Source organism: Esox lucius, chromosome 3, assembly GCF_011004845.1.
Source record: "Esox lucius isolate fEsoLuc1 chromosome 3, fEsoLuc1.pri, whole genome shotgun sequence".
NCBI lineage: Eukaryota > Metazoa > Chordata > Actinopteri > Esociformes > Esocidae > Esox > Esox lucius.
The window spans coordinates 29,249,029-29,267,791 of NC_047571.1; the positions used below are offsets into that span (position 1 = coordinate 29,249,029).

An 18,763-nucleotide genomic window follows, 5' to 3' on the forward strand; every position below is an offset into this window, starting at 1 on the left:
CTTGTTACAACCGAGGTATGCAGCAAAGCATTTGTGAAGCCACAACACGCACAACCTTGAGGCGGATGGGCTACAACAGCCGAAGACCCCACCGGGTACCACTCATCTCCACTACAAATAGGAAAAAGAGGCTACAATTTGCACAAGCTCATCAAAATTGGACAGTTGAAGACTGGAAGAATGTTGCCTGGTCTGATGAGTCTCGATTTCTGTTGAGACATTCAGATGGTCGAGTCAGAATTTGGCGTAAACAGAATGAGAACATGGATCCATCATGCCTTGTTACCACTGTGCAGGCTGGTGGTGGTGGTGTAATGGTGTGGGGGATTTTTTCTTGGCACACTTTAGGCCCCTTTAAATGCCACGGCCTACCTGAGCATTGTTTCTGACCATGTCCATCCCTTTATGACCACCATGTACCCATCCTCTGATGGCTACTTCCAGCAGGATAATGCACCATGTCACAAAGCTCGAATCATTTCAAATTGGTTTCTTGAACATGACAATGAGTTCACTGTACTGAAATGGCCCCCACAGTCACCAGATCTCAACCCAATAGAGCATCTTTGGGATGTGGTGGAACAGGAGCTTCGTGCCCTGGATGTGCATCCCACGAATCTCCATCAACTGCAAGATGCTATCCTATCAATATGGGCCAACATTTCTAAAGAATGCTTTCAGCACCTTGTTGAATCAATGCCATGTGGAATTTAGGCAGTTCTGAAGGCAAAAGGGGGTCAAACACAGTATTAGTATGGTGTTCCTAATAATCCTTTAGGTGAGTGTATATATTTCTTAATTCTTACTATGTAGATGTGTGCCATATCACAAGAATGATGCTGTGTTATTTGGTGCATTTGATAAATAAACTTTGAACTTTAACAATACTCCATTCCTGTGCTAAACCAAAACCTAGTATCGCATCGCATCATCTTCCGCTTAATCCGGGGCCGGGTCGCGGGGGCAGCAGTCTAAGCAGGGATGCCCAGACTTCCCTCTCCCCAGACACTTCCTCCAGCTCTTCCGGGGGGACACCGAGGTGTTCCCAGGCCAGCCGGGAGACATAGTCCCTCCAGCGTGTCCTAGGTCTTCCCCGGGGTCTCTTCCCGGTGGGACGGGACCGGAACACCTTCCCAGGAAGGCGTCCCGGAGGCATCCGAAACAGATGCCCAAGCCACCTCAGCTGACCCCTCTCGATGTGGAGGAGCAGCGGCTCTACTCTGAGCTCCTCCCGGGTGACCGAGCTTCTCACCCTATCTCTAAGGGATCGCCCAGCCACCCTGCGGAGAAAGCTCATTTCGGCCGCCTGTATCCGGGATCTTGTCCTTTCGGTCATGACCCAAAGCTCATGACCATAGGTGAGAGTAGGAACGTAGATTGACCGGTAAATCGAGAGCTTCGCCTTACGGCTCAGCTCTTTCTTCACCACGACAGACCGATACATCGACCGCATTACTGCAGAAGCTGCACCGATCCGTCTGTCAATCTCCCGTTCCATCCTTCCCTCACTCGTGAACAAGACCCCTAGATACTTAAACTCCTCCACTTGAGGCAGGCACTCTCCACCAACCTGAAGTGGGCAAGCCACCCTTTTCCGACTGATGACCATGGCCTCGGATTTGGAGGTACTGATTTTCATCCCCACCGCTTCACACTCGGCTGCAAACCGTCCAAGTGCATGCTGAAGGTCCTGGCTTGAAGGGGCCAACACGACAACATCATCCGCAAAGAGCAGAGACGAAATCGTGTGGTCCCCAAACCTGACACCCTCCGGCCCCTGGCTGCGCCTAGAAATTCTGTCCATAAAAATTACGAACAGAACCGGTGACAAAGGGCAGCCCTGCCGGTATACGGAACGCAATTTATGAATACATTTTTTACATTTAACGGGTTAAATTTTAAACCGATTACTGTGGATGGCTAGCTAGCTATGTAGTACTTATAGTATAAAAACGGCCATCAACTGGCTTTTTTCGATTTTCATAATGATTTGGTTTCAGATAACTATATTCACTTGTTCTATTAAAACAGTTGAACCGTTCAAAATAGACAGAAGAGGAACAAAAACACTAATTGTCTGTATGCAACTCTAAGAACATTGGTGGTGGGAAAAATATGTAGGCCTATGATACTTGTTTGTCAATCAACAAAATGTATTTTTGTTGTCAGTTTTTCACGTGGTTAACTTATTTCCTCACAAAGTTCTGTCAAGCGGATTAGTTGGGAGAGAGCAATACGTTTTGTTGCAGTGTGACTCTTCAAGCAATTTTGATGTTAGACGTGCCAGTTGCAGTTCCCTGGTTGCCCATTGCAACATGACCATAAACTGTTCGTGGCCAGTGAAGTTTTAGTTTATCCTCAACTAATCCTAATTTGTTTTGTCCCTGGCCGGATTTGATTCCTGGTCTCCTGAGTCGCTATTTAACAAGACTCGCCCAGCCAGCCGTTTGTTTCCCACTGCATAATAGGTGTACAATCTTGCTGTTCTTTATGTAAAAATACACAAATTTTGATTTTGTGGATCACACAATTCATAAAGCACATAAAACAGCCTTTTAATGTGATAGGCTTTTACAGAAGGCTTTATTTAAATTACTATACAGATTGTTAGTTTAACAGTAGTAATACCTTTTCGTACAACTGTAGAGTACATGCAAATATCACACCCTATCTACATTTTAATGTGATATGTTTTGCTGAGCAGAAGAAATTGTGATTGAGTTTTACTTTTAGCAGAGGAAGCATCAAATACAATCTATAATGTCTACTCAGTTTGCTCTGATGGTAGCCTAGTCGTCCATGTTGGCTCTGACGGTAGCGTAGTCGTCCATGTTGGCTCTGACGGTAGCGTAGTCGTCCATGTTGGCTCTGACGGTAGCGTAGTCGTCCATGTTGGCTCTGACGGTAGCCTAGTCGTCCATGTTGGCTCTGACGGTAACCTAGTCGTCCATGTTGGCTCTGACGGTAACCTAGTCGTCCGTGATGGCTCTGATGGTAGCCTAGTCGTCCGTGATGGCTCTGATGGTAGCCTAGTCGTCCATGATGGCTCTGATGGTAGCCTAGTCATCCGTGATGGCTCTGATGGTAGCCTAGTCATCCGTGATGGCTCTGATGGTAGCCTAGTCATCCGTGATGGCTCTGATGGTAACCTAGTCATCCGTGATGGCTCTGAAGGTAGCATAGTCGTTCATTTTGGCTCTGATCGTAACCTAGTTGTCCATGTTGGCTCTGATGGTAACCTAGTCCTCCATGTTGGCTAAAATGGGACCCCTTTTATTCCATGCTTTCTGGCTTCTAATGGCCCCTGATCCAATTCCTGAGCCCTTAAACGGCTGATGAGGCTTTTAAACCAACCCAAATGTAATTTGGAGGGGTTGGATTAAAACCAGTCAAATGTAAATTGGACCTTGATCAATTGACGACTGAGCTAATTTAACTCTTTCAATCCTTTAATGTTATTCCCACTGGACTTCTAGTTGTCATCCATCTGCTGACCTTCCTGGTCCATCTCTGGGCCATCATCGATTTGTAGGATCATGTAGGACATGAACTGGAGCATGAATTGCAACTGCATTAGGGCCAGGTACAAGATGAAGTCACTGCTGTCGATTGTGCACTGGTCGCCCGAGAAGTTGATCCCACATTCACATTGGAAGCCATTGGGAAGATTGTGGCAGTGGCCTCCATTAGCACATGGGTCTGACACACACTCATCGTAGTCTACCTCACACCTGTTACAGACAGGGAATGTTCTTATGTACAGACATTCTTATTTAAAGTAAATTTACAGTTTTCTGTAAAAAAGCCAGCTGTGCAAGCATGAAAAATGTTGATCCACTGCACAGATTTTTAATGCAAATGTTTCTGGCTCGCTACTGTCTACTGAGAAAGGCAGTTGCCTTGCTAATATTTATGTAGTCATTCTGGGCTTGAATGAATCATGTAATATTACAGTTAGGTGTTGACCCTGTGGAATCTGAGCATTAACAATTACATATGTATGTACGTTTCATTGGAAGTGAATGTGCCTAGATAATGAGAACAACAGAAACCTCTCTGTTTAGATTCTCTCTGTAGGTTGCGCTCTGAAAACCCCAGGAATGTTTACGGGGGGGGGTTAACTTCTAGAAACATGATCTGTGCTAGTTAGAAACGCCCTTAATGTATAGGCTAGCTGGCAACTAACATTACAGTGAGAAGATAATGGAACGTTCACTGAATGACATCTGTGCTGCAATTTTCCAATAAACTTGAGCGAACTTCTCCCTCGATTCGATACGGTTTCTACATTATTTGACCACTATACGTAACCGCCGATTTCTAACAACCCTTTACCCACAAGCATCAGGATGACCTGACTGCAGGGGGAAAGGCCTGTCAATGGATTTAGTTTATTTTTGACTTTCCCTGTCCAGAAATATCAACGTGACCTGATGTGCATTGTCTGTGTGAAGATTTGTGATTGTTTCATCCAAGTAAGCGTTTTACTACACTGTTTGAAGAACATTGTAAATTCAACCAACGTGGCATAGCCTTGTTGTATTGCGCAGAGGGCACTGTTTTGTCCGTGTAAAAAGTTGAAGATGAAACAAAAAACTAACAAAAATTTGTAAATCATGTCATTTGAAAGGCCTGCTGGTATTTGTGTTTTTGGCGGTGAATTCCATAACTGGCGCGACATACAGATATGGTCAGTCCCCAGTGGTTGTTTTCTGAATTAGTTGTGAAAGTATAATGTGATATGACATTCACAAGCTTCTCTATCTAATGGTTTGCCCTGTACGGTTGCTGTGAAATTTAACTATGTAATTATGCATAATAGCACAGATGGTCAATGGCAATGACATTTCAAATGATGTGTAACTATTTTGGGAAGACACCTAGATGGGTAGGATTTCAGTTCTTTATACAATTGCAGTAAAAACATTTTGAATACATTACTACATATGATTATAGTTAAAGGAACATTCATTTACATTTAGAACCTTAATATCTGCATTATAAAAAAAAAAATTGTAACATGTGTTTTACTTAACAGATTGAATTGACGTGGCGCTTTATGTCCAAAGATTTTATTTTAAACAATAAATACAAAAATATTTTTACAGAACATTTATGTTCCTTCTTTTGGCACCACATACATTTATCATAAAGCATGATCTATTTTCCTTTTCTTTTCTTTTTTTGTTAGTTATATTTTTTTACAGTGTTGGCATATCAACTTGTTACATATTAAAAAAACAGTGGTGAATTGATATAATTCAGAGGTCTTCAAATCATTACTTTTTACTAATTACATCCTAAGTTTAACCCGCTCCTCATGGACCCCCAGTCGTTCAAAATATTTGATCTATTGCAGAGCTAGCATACATGATTAGACCTGTCAGCTAATCATAAAGCCTTTGATTAGTGGATCAAGTCTTCTTGTTGAGGGCTACAACAAAATTGTGTAATGTCTGGAGGTCCCTAAAAAGAGGAGGGTTAAAGACCTAGGATGTAATTCATAACCAACCAGTATATATTTGACTTTGGCATAGATTTGCATACAGTGGGGAGAACAAGTATTTGATACACTGCCGATTTTGCAGGTTTTCCTACTTACAAAGCATGTAGAGGTCTGTCATTTTTTATCAAAGGTACACTTCAACTGTGAGAGACGGAATCTAAAACAAAAATCCAGAAAATCACATTGTATGATTTTTAAATAATACATTTTCATTTTATTGCATGACATAAGTATTTGATCACCTACCAACCAGTAAGAATTCTGGCTCTCGCAGACCTATTAGTTTTTCTTTAAGAAGCCCTCCTGTTCTCCACTCATTACCTGTATTAACTGCCCCTGTTTGAACTCGTTACCGTATAAAAGACACCTGTCCACACAATCAAACAGACTCCAACCGCTCCACAATGGCCAAGCCCAGAGAGCTGTGTAAGGACATCAGGGATAAAACTGTATGAGCTACAGGACAATAGGCAAGCAGCTTGGTGAGAAGGCAACAACTATTGGCGCAATTATTAGAAAATGGAAGAAGTTCAAGATGACAGTCAATCTCCCTCGCTCTGGGGCTCCGTGCAAGATCTCACCTCGTGGGGCATCAATGATCATGAGGAAGGTGGGGGATCAGCCCAGAACTACACGGCAGAACCTGGTCAATGACCTGAAGAGAGCTGGAACCACAGTCTCAAAGAAAACCATTAGTAACACAATACGCCGTCATGGATTAAAATCCTGCAGCGCACGCAACGTCCCCCTGCTCAAGCCAGCACATGTCCAGGCCGTCTGATGTTTGCCAATGACCATCTGGATGATCCAGAGGAGGAATAGGAGAAGGTCATGTGGTCTGATGAGACAAAAATAGATAAAATATATTTTTGGTCTAAACTCCACTCGCTGTATTTGGAGGAAGAAGAAGGATGAGTACAACCCCAAGAACACCATCCCAACCATGAAGCATGGAGGTGGAAACATAATTATTTGGGGATGCTTTTCAGCAAAGGGGACAGGACGACTGCACCTTATTGTGGGAGGTTGGATCGGGCCATGTATCGCGAGATTTTGGCCAACAACCTCCTTCCCTCAGTTAGAGCATTGAAGGTGGGTCGTGGCTGGGTCTTCCAGCATGACAACGACCCGAAACACACAGCCAGGGCAACTAAGGAGTGGCTCTGTAAGAAGCATCTCAAAGTCCTGGAGTGGCCTAGCCAGTCTCCAGACCTGAACCCAATAGAAAATCTTTGGAGGGAGCTTAAAGTCCGTATTACCCAGCGACAGCCCCGAAACCTGAAGGATCTGGAGAAGGTCTGTATGGAGGAGTGGGCCAAAATCTCTGCTGCAGTGTTTGCAAACCTGGTCAAGAACTACAGGAAACGTATGATCTCTGTAATTGCAAACAAAGGTTTCTGTACCAAATATTAAGTTCTGCTTTTCTGATGTATCAAATACTTATGTCATGCAATAAAATGCAAATTAATTGCTTAAAAATCATACAATGTGATTTTCTGGATTTTAGTTTTATACTCTGTCACTCACAGTTGAAGAGTACCTATGATATAAATTACAGACTGCTACATCCTTTGTAAGTGGGAAAACCTGCAAAATCGTCCGTGTATCAAATATTTGTTCTCCCCACTGTAGGTATGTGATGACATTGAAACATTGTCTAAATATTATAATACTCCTTCATGCCCTTTTGAAAAAACTGTCAGTTGTTTTTAGAATAGTGGCTCACAATAAGATAGAAAAAGCCTAGTCTGGAACAAAAAAATCAAGCTCAATGGAGAATCTCCATTGAGGGTGATTTTATTTTATTTTTGTCCTGGTCTAGGCTTAATCTGTGCCTGCTAAACCGGTCCTTAAAGTTTACTGTAGTTAGTGCAGAGGATACTCCAGCTCAACAGAAAGTAAATCAAAACTCCCCAAAATATTTAGGCTAAAAATTTCTGTGGTTGTCAAGACAGGAAAGCGTTTGAAAAGTTGTTCAGTGCAACCACCAAAAACGTATTATATTGTTGCATAATAGAACATGGTTTGTTAAAGTGCATGTGTATGTTTTTCAAAAAAAATCTTGTAAACCAATTTTGCACATATGGATTAAGGCAGATTTCTGAAGAACTCCATTGATCATGATTTGTTTTTAATCCTAGACCAAGCTTAGACTGTGACTGGGAAATCAGCCCCATGAAAACCTTTAAAATTAGTGTTAAAAGCCACTTGGTGAAAACTGTGTCTGGTTTCAGTAACTTGACTAACGCAATGACATTTGCATAAGCAGGTAAAAAGAACGGGAAAACTGCTTAATGGAGTGGTTTTGCAGACAGACTTTTAGTGTACTCTTGGACTAAGAAAATGTGTTCATGTTCCTTGTCATTTTGTTTATGCTGATTGTATTTTAAAATTGAGCGATACAGTACTGCTACAGCTGTGCAATGTCAGTAAATCTTGATTCTGAAGGAGAAAATGGTCGGGGCCCAACCCCCCTGCACTAGGGTCTATCTGTGTATATGCCTGGTGGCTTGCGATATGTCGTTTAATAGGAATTTCTTAGTGAGAAATCGACAAAAATACAAAAAAAGCAAATTATTTGCCACACAGTGTTATATTTCCAAATATCTAAATATGGGGTTCTTAAAATGTTTTAATAACTGCAACTGTCATTTGTTTGTAGACAACACCTAAGTGGAGACATTTTATTGAAATGTTAATTCAATCCATTATTACATTCCCCCCCCCCCCCTACTGAAACAGTATTTGTCAATTGCCCATGTAGCCCACAGAATGCATGTTGGGATTATGGACAAGCTATGAATAATGTCCCCAGTCGATCTCTGGGCCATCATCGATTTGTAGGATCATGTAGGACATGAACTGGAGCATGAATTGCAACTGCATTAGGGCCAGGTACAAGATGAAGTCACTGCTGTCGATTGTGCACTGGTCGCCCGAGAAGTTGATCCCACATTCACATTGGAAGCCATTGGGAAGATTGTGGCAGTGGCCTCCATTAGCACATGGGTTTGACACACACTCATCGTAGTCTACCTCACACCTGTTACAGACAGGGAATTAAATTATATACAGACATATTGCATTATTGATAATAATTGAGTTACAATTTTATAAATATTTCATATTTGAATTAGGGTGGTTTGTTTGAGTTTTTGGTGCATGCACAACTGTTACACAACTGCACAAATGTCCAGCCTTGCTTCTAGACTTATGCATTATGTGTCTGTTGCCCATGTGAGACAATATTAGGATAAAAGTAGTAAAAACGCAAGTCAAGCTGGCCATTATGAGGTAGATAAATCAGGATACATTTTCTCAGACATTGCCACAAGATTTGTTATGCCAGAATCAATGGTTTGGTACATTCGTAAAAAGAAAGATCACTGGTGAGCTCAGCAATGGCAAACAACCTGGTAGACGAAGACACTGTGCCTCTTATCAAAGATAATTGTGTTGAGTACAAATTTCTTTGTTGAAATGTCCTCTTTTTCTGCTGATCTATTTTAGGTTAAATCTTTGTTTTTGAGACACTTGTCAGACATCATTTGAGTATGGCCGGCTTACTAATGTTTTGGCAATTAGTCAGATGTGATGGTCAGCATGTATGTAAATAGAGATATTTGAAACACACAAGTTGAGTTGTGCCGGGTGAAGATTATGAGAGCACATGACTGTTTGGACCACGCCAATGTTTTTGCATAATCAGAAGACAAGCAGTTCAGTAACTGAAAGTGGGCCAATCACCTGGCCCTATACAACAAACCTGTCAGCCTACTGAATTTGGTTTTGAGGTCACAAAAGAAATGGTCAATAACCTGACAGTAAACTACCTACCACAGAATAACAATCAATAGTTCTTTTTAATGTCATACAATGTTGTATTCCCCCAGTTGCTTGAATTACAAGTTTGTTGTTTCTTTACAACTAAACTTAGATTGGCCTGCAGATGTACTTCTTTTTCAGAAACTAAGCTCAACCGCTCCACCATGGTGAACCCCATCTAGCTCCGTTCTCTGCGTAGCCTGCTCCTAGAATGGACAATGTGTTCCGTTCTCTGCGTAGCCTGCTCCTAGAATGGACAATGTGTTCCGTTCTCTGCGTAGCCTGCTCCTAGAGTGGACAATGCAAACCTACAAACAGGCAAACCTTCAAGAATGCCTAAATTGCACAGGCTTTAGCAGGAGTCCTCAATGTCATGATCACCCACGTGTTTAGAGAACTACAAGTGTAATATTGCAATCAGCCATGACTTACCATTGCCCTAAAAAACCAGGTTGACAAACGCAGGCGTTGTCCAGCTTAGAGCAGTTCCCCCCGTTGAAACAGCTGTAACTCCATCTGTCCCCGGGACACACTGATACAGGTAGGTGGGGGTCTCTGGATTAGTGACAAACACACCGTTTCAGTTACTCGGATGGTTTCACAACTGGCGATTCTGATCTACCAGGCGGGACACCGGTCTAAAATGCTCTTTCCTAGCACCAAGCTGACCACCACAATTTAAGTTCAAGCCTGGATTGTGCATCTAGCGGATGGGTGGCTGGGAAGCCCCGTGGGCGATGCAATTTGGGCACCATTGGCTGTGGAGCGGTGAGGGATTGTTGGCACGGATTTCCTGGTCTTAATTTGAGTAACGCAGGCGTCTGCTAACCTGAGGTTGTCAGGTGCACAATCGCATATAACATTCATTATGATCAATAGCTCAAATTGTACAAAAACAAACAAACAAGCAATTAAAATAACTTGAAATTACTTACGAGATCATTGAAATGTGCCATGGCACTTCTGGGAGCTTTTCACTGAAAGAGAATGATTAAGCAGGGGTTGGTTAGTGTTAATTTCCCCTTGAGTTGTGACATCCAGTATGGAGTGTCATTAACAATTGAGTCATAAGCATGGATTGTTTCGTATTGTTTTGTTATGAAGTGTTTTCCCTTAAGAGAGAGAATTTAAGTACTGAAAAGTTTCTAATTGATTGTGAGGCTTAATAAAGGCCCTTCTGTGTGATATGAACATGATGCAAGAAGAATGTTTATATTGGCATATTCGTAACATTACTTGAATGGGGTTTCACAAATGCCACAATCATGATACTGATATTATAATAGAATCTCACTATAAAATGAACTCGAGGGGCCTTTGTTGAGCTTTCTAATACATTTGAAATATTTTGACTATTTGGATATAATTGCAAAGGATGCTAATGAAGACCTTTGGACCTTTGTGCCAGAAATGCTAAAATGTTAGCATTTAGAAACATTAACAGGGAAACTAAACCAAAGCATATATTCATGATATAGTTTGTCCGTAGACCGCTCACAGGGTAATTTGGGGCGAACTACCCCTTTGAAGAGGGATAGTTCACCCAAATTTTTTTTGGTTTTAAGGCGTGTACGTGAGCATACACTGGTAGAATCAGGGGGCATTTCAGATTTACTTGCATAAGGGCCCAGTCATGTTCCTGGGGCAGAGACAGGTGTAGTTCACCAGGCCCCTGAGACAGGTGGAGCCCAGGCCACACCCGTTGTCCTCACACGTGTCCGTGTCTTCCTCACACCTGGCCCCCGTGTACCCCGCCTCACATGAACACACGTGTCCCTGTCCTGATACACTGCAGTTGCCATGGACACACGGCTGGACGGCGCAGGTGTCCGCGTTATTCTGGCATTGTGGACCTGTCCAATCAGAAGGGCACGTGCACAGGTAGGTGTCGAAGAGGTCCTCGCACGCCCCCTGGTTGAGACAGGGGTTTGGCTCACACACACTGGCCCCCCAACAGCCATATTGTGGGGAGGGGCCACCATGGGTCATAATAAACCGCTCATCTTGCGGCCTGGGAAGGCTGAGTTCCGTGTCCTCGTAGTAGGGCAGAAGGAGCCCCCCAATCTGGACCGGGCCCAGACATCCAGCCAGATTGCCTCCAGCCTCTGGCCCCAGGCCCCCCAGGAAGATGTCCGCACCCTCCCTGAGGAAGTCCAGGTTCCCAGAGGGGGCTTCAGACATGACGTGCTCCCCCCCTCCCCTCTCTTTCCCCCCATCGAGGACCGCGATCCACCTGGAGATCTGTTGAGCCGGGTCTTCCATGGAGAGCTCCACCGTGTGCCAGTGTCCGTCGCTGAGCCGGGTCCGGCTCTGAATGGTGACGTTATGGGAGGCCTGCCCGCCACTTGCCTGTAGCTCCAGCACCAGGTGGGATCGCTGGAGGGAGACGGTGAGGAACTCTGAACCTCTCTTGGCGTGTAGGAGGGTGGCGTCAGTCTGCCTGGTTCGTACACTGAGAAGGACGGTGTTGAGGCCGCGACTGATCTTCCCGTTGTCTCGGTAGGACAGCGTGCGGTCATTCCGGAGGGTCACGTTGGTCACGCCTGGAATGCAAAATCGTGGAGGCGTAAGAAACTGCTGGTAGACATACTGGGAAACACACCGTTATACATACATGTCTCCACACCGTTAGACACACAGGTCTCCATACCGTTAGACACACAGGTCTCCACACCGTTAGACACACAGGTCTCCACACCGTTAGACACACAGGTCTCCACACCGTTAGACACACAGGTCTCCACACCGTTAGACACACAGGTCTCCACACCGTTAGACACACAGGTCTCCACACCGTTAGACACACAGGTCTCCACACCGTTAGACACACAGGTCTCCACACCGTTAGACACACAGGTCTCCACACCGTTAGACACACAGGTCTCCACACCGTTAGACACACAGGTCTCCACACCGTTAGACACACAGGTCTCCACACCGTTAGACACACAGGACTCCACACCGTTAGACACACAGGACTCCACACCGTTAGACACACAGGTCTCCATACCGTTAGACACACAGGTCTCCACACCGTTAGACACACAGGTCTCCACACCGTTAGACACACAGGTCTCCACACCGTTAGACACACAGGTCTCCACACCGTTAGACACACAGGACTCCACACAGTTAGACACAAAGGTCTCCATACCGTTAGACACACAGGTCTCCATATTGTTAGACATACAGGTCTCCATACCGTTAGACATACAGGTCTCCATACCGTTAGACATACAGGTCTCCACACCGTTAGACACACAGGTCTCCACACCGTTAGACACACAGGTCTCCACACCGTTAGACATACAGGTCTCCACACCGTTAGACATACAGGTCTCCACACCGTTAGACATACAGGTCTCCATACCGGTAGGTTATGAGCCAAGTGGACTGTTGACCCCAAATACAGATGACAGACAACCCTGACAAATGTTACAGAACACGGTCGGTAATAAACTACTGAATGAGGGAACCTTACATAAACATATTGCCGCAGTCAACCATTTGAACAGCTGCTTCTTCTGTTATTAGAGTGAGTTACATATTCTGAAAGGAAACAGTCTAGGAAACGCTTAGTGAAACATGCAGACAGGATTAGGTTATTGAAGGCCTTTTTGACTGGTGAAATACAGGTAATTCAATCAGGTGCAGTGCTACAGGATTATGTCAGACAGTTGGAAATCGTTGCGGGTTTCATGTAGTGAAGAAACATTGCTTTGAGTAACAGTGTTAGGTAAACATTTATATTGATAACGCTGTGGTTAATGTGTGATAACAAACACACCTGAACTAGTGTGTTTTTATCAAATTGCTTGGTTGTCCCTCTCTTCAGAAAGGGGTTCCCCTAAGGAGCAACTCACACTCAAAGCCGTTGGCGACGGGCTGGCAGGCTGCAGTCCAGGGACATGGCGACAACTCACACCACCTGACCTCTTCGCAGAGCCGTCCCCCGGTGTGTGGTTGGCAAATGCAGATGAAGTCGTCCCGCATGGAGTAGCACGCTCCGCCGTTAAGACAGGGGTTGTCCTGGAAGGACACAATTACTCGGTCAAGCAGATGCGCTCGTCACCAGGGAAACCACTCTGGGTCATCAAGAGGTTAATTCTGCTTGTATGTTGCCATAGAGATTTTTTTCTTTTTATAAATAAATAAATGTGATTAATTTTATGAATACATTTGATTTACTGATTCATTGTAAACATGATAAGCTTTATTTCATCATCATCTCATCTTCATCCGCTTATCCGGTATCGGAGCTTCATTTCCATCATTCCTAATACATTTGAAATGTACTACAGATAACAGAATAATAGGTCACAGCAATTAGTGTGGTTTGAGAACACCTGGACACCATTTTGCAGGCGCCAGAAAAGATGCAGAACCCAAGTGCATCATTACATTGACAGATGCGTCACAACCTAGCTGAGAGAGGACGTGGCTGAACTTAGTTATGACCATAGATCTGATACACCGCCGCGTGGGTTTAAACCAACAACATCTGAGTAACACTCCTGACACAGAACCTCCGAATTTGGGGTTGAGCGGAAGAACATGTAAGGAAGGTCACAGACAGGTCAACTTACAGTCTTATTTCTCTCCTTACATCAATGCCCGATAGGGATGATCCACTGCTAGACACTACTGGGATGTTTTTTCAGTTACCATAGATACGTAGTTGGGATAGAAGATGTTTCAGGCCAAATTATGCTCAATCACACTAGAGGTGGGTACATGTCTCAACAATGTTCCCATTGGCCACAATATTGCAGATAACCAGCATGCCTCATTTTCTCTGGCTACCTGTGAAATGCAGAAACTCTTCTATTTGTGTTGAGTGACAAACATATTTTTTTCATGGCACATATGATGTGCTGATACCATGTCAGTGGACATGTATTGGTAAATATAGCAGCTGTGAGATTTCCCTTTAAGAAGCCATTTTAGAAATTACAAACCATGAACACGAAACAAAACAACACTGAAAGGGACCGTATTCAGTACAGGTGGAGGGAAAGCATTGCACGCTTCTCTTGTACTCCAATCATCATCTCATGAAGGTACTACACCTCTTAAAATCAAGGCTTCCAAATAACTGGGCCACAATGTCTAACAAGCAACAGGCAACTGTATCTCCAGGGAAACAAGGTTTCTCAAGGAGGAGGTTAAAAAGAGGGAGCCAATCACATTATTCAATTAATTAGAGTTAACATTTAATTAGGAGTGCCTGGGCCACAGCATTTACAGCCATCAAGGGCATTCGTCACTGTGATCATATTTAATTAGGAGCGCCTGGGCAAAGCGTGCAATCAAGCCTAACTGACATCTATGACAAATGTGTGTTTTCAGACCAGAGCTCAGATCTGATCAGATCAGTGTACTTGTAATTCTTTGGTAGTTAGCAACTTATGAGCCTTATAGAAAACCAGCACTGATTTTGGGAGATATGGCCGAGTGAAAATAGCAGGTAGACCTGCTTTAACCATAAGCTATAGGCTACTACAGACTATATCATGGAAAAGAACATCCATTTCTGCATTTACATGTCATGGTTTTTGTCGTTAGAGAACTCTGGCCAATGTCACAAACTGCAACACAAAGGGTTAACCCCTAACCCTACAGCTTCAGTGTTCATGGTGAACATTGCTTGGAAGTATTTGAAACAGGGAACTGTTCATAAGTTATTTTCTGTCTAGGAGTGACCGTGTCGTGTCATGGGGTGACCGTGTCGTGTCATGGGGTGACCGTGTCGTGTCATGGGGTGACCGTGTCGTGTCATGGCGTGACTACGTGGTTACTTACGGTGCAGACGTCGTCACTGCTACATCCCATTGTGACATCGACCAACTTCTCTAGCTGGTAAGAGGCCACCGGGGTTGCTATGGGGAAGAACTGCAGCCGTTTCCTGTTGATCCTCAGGTCCTGGACACAGCCTTTCAGGTGACCGCCGAAAGGGCCGGAGTCTCTCTGGTCGGCCAGGCCCCCAACGTAGACCATGTCACCTGGCTGAACCGCCACGGGCCGAACACGGATGGATCCCTGTCTCTGGGCTGAATGAAATAGTGTCGCTAAGTTGCCCTCCAGCTGAACCGTCACCAAATGAAAATGTCCGTCGCTGACCGCACGGTGCCCCACCAGGCTCTCAGAGCTTATCGCCTGGACTTTGACGTGGCCTCCGTCCAGCCACAGATGGAGATACTGGCTGGTGCTGTTGGCCATCACCAGGAGGAGGCCGCTCAGGGTCCGCGTGCGTACAAACATTGATATGGCGATAGAACCGGAATCCAAAGTGTCATCCAAGGAGAACACTGCATAGCTCGCTGTGTCCCCGTCGCCAAACCCGGCTGTGATGTACTCTGTGTTGGTACAGAGGGAGAGGGTCAGAAGACAGTAGCCGTTGGATCTATTCATTTTCACTCAGACATCTTACACAGCGAGAGTAATTGCAATAAATATTTACTCTTCCAGATATTTGCTGAGAAACAGAACATTTTATGGTTGCCCCATGACAAAATGTGTATAATTACATGAAATGTGTTATAACATCTGAAAAGGTTTCCTCCCCCCAATGGCAAACTGATTTGCCCACATTTGTACTCATAGCTCGGACCATTTATTTCCACCAATCGCGATAGGGGATTGTGTCAAGTTTAAACCCATTAACATTTTCCTAATCAGAGGGTCAGGTGTCATTTGTTGCCTCAGCCTCACCTATGTATGTGTGTACTTGTGTTAGTGAAGGTTGGGAGTGTGTGTGTGTGTGTGTGAGTGTGTGTGTGTGCACTATGCTATTTTAATTCCCTAAGCTCCTTTGCAGTCTGTCACGGGCTAGTTTTATCTAATTGTGAGGTGCCACATAAGGATACCTTTCAGATTTTCGAGTGATTCAAAAAAGGCTAAACTGACCTGTTCCTCCGGTCAGGTGAGTTGGAACTTGTGCCTGAATCCTTAGTGTCCAAAATGACACCTACATTCTTGGTTTTACTTAAATTGTTGTTCGATTTATACAATCTGTAAATGATAAAAGTTCAAAATAGAGAAAAAAAACTGCAAAATGTTTAGCCTTTGTTCGGATTTCACAGGGTTTCTGCCTGACTGTTTCGACACCCACAACCCTCTGCCCTTTCCCTCAGTATTTTTATACCACACCCCTCTGCCCTTTCCCTCAGTGTTTTTATACCACACCCATCTGCCCTTTCCCTCAGTGTTTTTATACCACACCTATTTGCCCTTTCCCTCAGTGTTTTTATACCACACCCCTCTGCCCTTTCCCTCAGTGTTTTTATACCACACTCCTCTGCCCTTTCCTCAGTGTTTTTATACCACACCTATTTGCCCTTTCCCTCAGCGTTTTTATACCTCACCCCTCTGTGTTTTCAGACCCCACCCTTCCGTCTTACCCTCGGCGCAGTCCACAGTCCCCTCATACGGCCTGTAGCACTGGCAGATGTGTCTCCTCCATCCCCGGCTGACACACTGGCCACGCCTCTGACACGGGCTGTCCTCACACTCGTCCTGCCCGCCGCACCCCGCTGTGACGTTGACCTGAGCTAGGGAGTCGCCAGGGGTGGCGGGAACCACCAACCGGGACGCCACAAACACGTCCCGGAAACACCCCAGGAAGTAGGCAGCCAGGTCGGCGCTTTCAGCTTCCCCCTCCCCGAAGCCCTGGCCCACCCCTCCCAGGAATAGGCTGCGGTGGACCAAGCCGGGCTCAGGGAGGTCGTCGCCTTGCTCCGGCTGAGGCGCCCTGGTGGCGGCAGACTCCCTGGCGCAGCCCACCTCGTCGCAGGCGGGTTGTACCAATCGGAGGCCACTACGATCCTCCTCGCTGCCAAGCCACGCCTCCATCGTGTGCCACTTGCCATCCGCTGCGCTCAGCGGTAGCTCAGAGACGACGGGCTCACCGGACCTTTGACCTCTCCTTGTACTGAGGCGCAGGCGGCCCTGGACCAGCTCGACGGTGAACAGCAGGTCGTCGGCCCGACTCTGGAGGAGGGTGCCGAAGGGCCTGTCCGTCCGAAAGCTCAGAGTGACGTTCAGGGTCTTCTCCGGGGACGGCAGCCGGGTCTCTATGTGCATGTAACCGCTGGTCTCGAAGGAGAACGCTGTGGACGTCTGACACCTGGAGCCGGTGAAGCCCGCGCGGCAGCTGCAGGTGTAGGCTTGCTGGTTGTCCTGGAAGAGAGGAGAGCAGACGCCATCATTCTTGCAGGGGTTGCCATCGCAGCCCGGCAGGGCGTCGGTGCAGTTTGGTCCTCCGTACAGTGGTCCGTCTGTGCTCTGTCTGGGGCAGAGGCACCTGTAGCCATCCTGATGGCTCTGGCAGACGCCACTGTTGTGACACGGTCGCAGTTCGCATGCTCCAGTGTCCTCCTCACAGACAGCACCTGTGCAGATGACATAATCAGCATAATCGGATAATTGAGGACATTTTATGTACTTGACGGAAAATATTGTACACCTGTGCTGTTTAATTCACACCACTGGACTGCCGAGGAAAACACGCGCCAGCAATACACAGACAGCACACCAACAACAAACACAACAACAGCAAATGAGCCAAAATGTACCAACAATGCACCAACAACAAACACAACAACAACAAATGAGCCAATATGAACCAACAATGCACCAACAGCACATCAACCGCACACCAACAACAAACACACCAATAACTCACCAACTACACATCAACTACGCACTAACAATGCACCAACAACACACCCACAACAAGCACACCAACTACACACCAGCAATGCAACAATAACACACCAACAAACTTGGCATCAACACACCAACCAACACACAAACTACACACCAACAAAAAGCACATCTACAATGGAATATTACCTGCATAAAGAAGCCACACAGTCCAAACACACACGTTGAATCTTAACATGGTTTTTGCCTTGTCCCTGTCAGCAGAACTCTGAATCGACACGTTTTTCCACTGCATATTGCTGAAGTGATTTGGAAGCCATCAGAACACATCTTAGCTTCCTCGCATCTGTTTCTCCCATGCATGAATGACTTGTTTCCCATTCCAGTCATGTGTAAGGCTGGGATCACAACAAACCTGATTGGGATTAAGCTACTGCTTTTCACAACTGACATTGGCTTATTCCCATGTCTTTCCTCAATGCATGCATGGCTGGCTGCTATCGCCAGTCGCTACAAGCCAATAGCCTATTATGGATTATGCTAATTCAATTACAATGTTTACCAAACTGAGGCCTCTGAATAGCGCAGCAGTAAATTCATTGCCTTGCAATTAGCTGCGTCATTCCCACCCAGGGGTCGAATTCTGCTTGTGGATTAGCCTAAGCATCCCACGGAGTGTGGTGCAATTGACCAACGCCGTCCAGGTTTGGAGGGTTAGTGATCGAATACGATTGCCTTGCCTTGTCATTCCTCGTGGCGGCTTGGGCA

The 18,763-nt window shown here is 45.3% G+C and overlaps 1 protein-coding gene across 3 annotated transcripts; it reads right to left on the reverse strand.

Moving 5' to 3' along the window:
* Window positions 1–3,466: 3,466 nt before the first annotated feature.
* Window positions 3,467–18,452, reverse strand: LOC105028931 (protein crumbs homolog 1). Of its 3 annotated transcripts, XM_034289762.1 has the most exons (9): window positions 18,185–18,450; window positions 16,732–17,721; window positions 15,134–15,687; window positions 13,195–13,360; window positions 10,947–11,874; window positions 10,267–10,308; window positions 9,764–9,886; window positions 8,327–8,549; window positions 3,467–3,508 (listed from the first exon to the last, which is right to left on the reverse strand). In XM_034289762.1, exons 1-9 carry the CDS (start codon window positions 18,288–18,290, stop codon window positions 3,473–3,475), a joined length of 3,168 nt encoding a protein of 1,055 aa, XP_034145653.1. In that variant the 5' UTR covers window positions 18,291–18,450; the 3' UTR covers window positions 3,467–3,472. The 3 variants fall into 3 exon arrangements, with proteins under 3 accessions (XP_034145653.1, XP_010900301.2, XP_010900303.2); XM_010901999.3 differs by lacking the exon at window positions 3,467–3,508 and having other exon boundaries at window positions 7,102–8,549; XM_010902001.3 differs by lacking the exon at window positions 3,467–3,508 and having other exon boundaries at window positions 8,457–8,549; window positions 9,764–9,863; window positions 18,185–18,452.
* Between the last annotated feature and the right edge of the window lie 311 nt (window positions 18,453–18,763).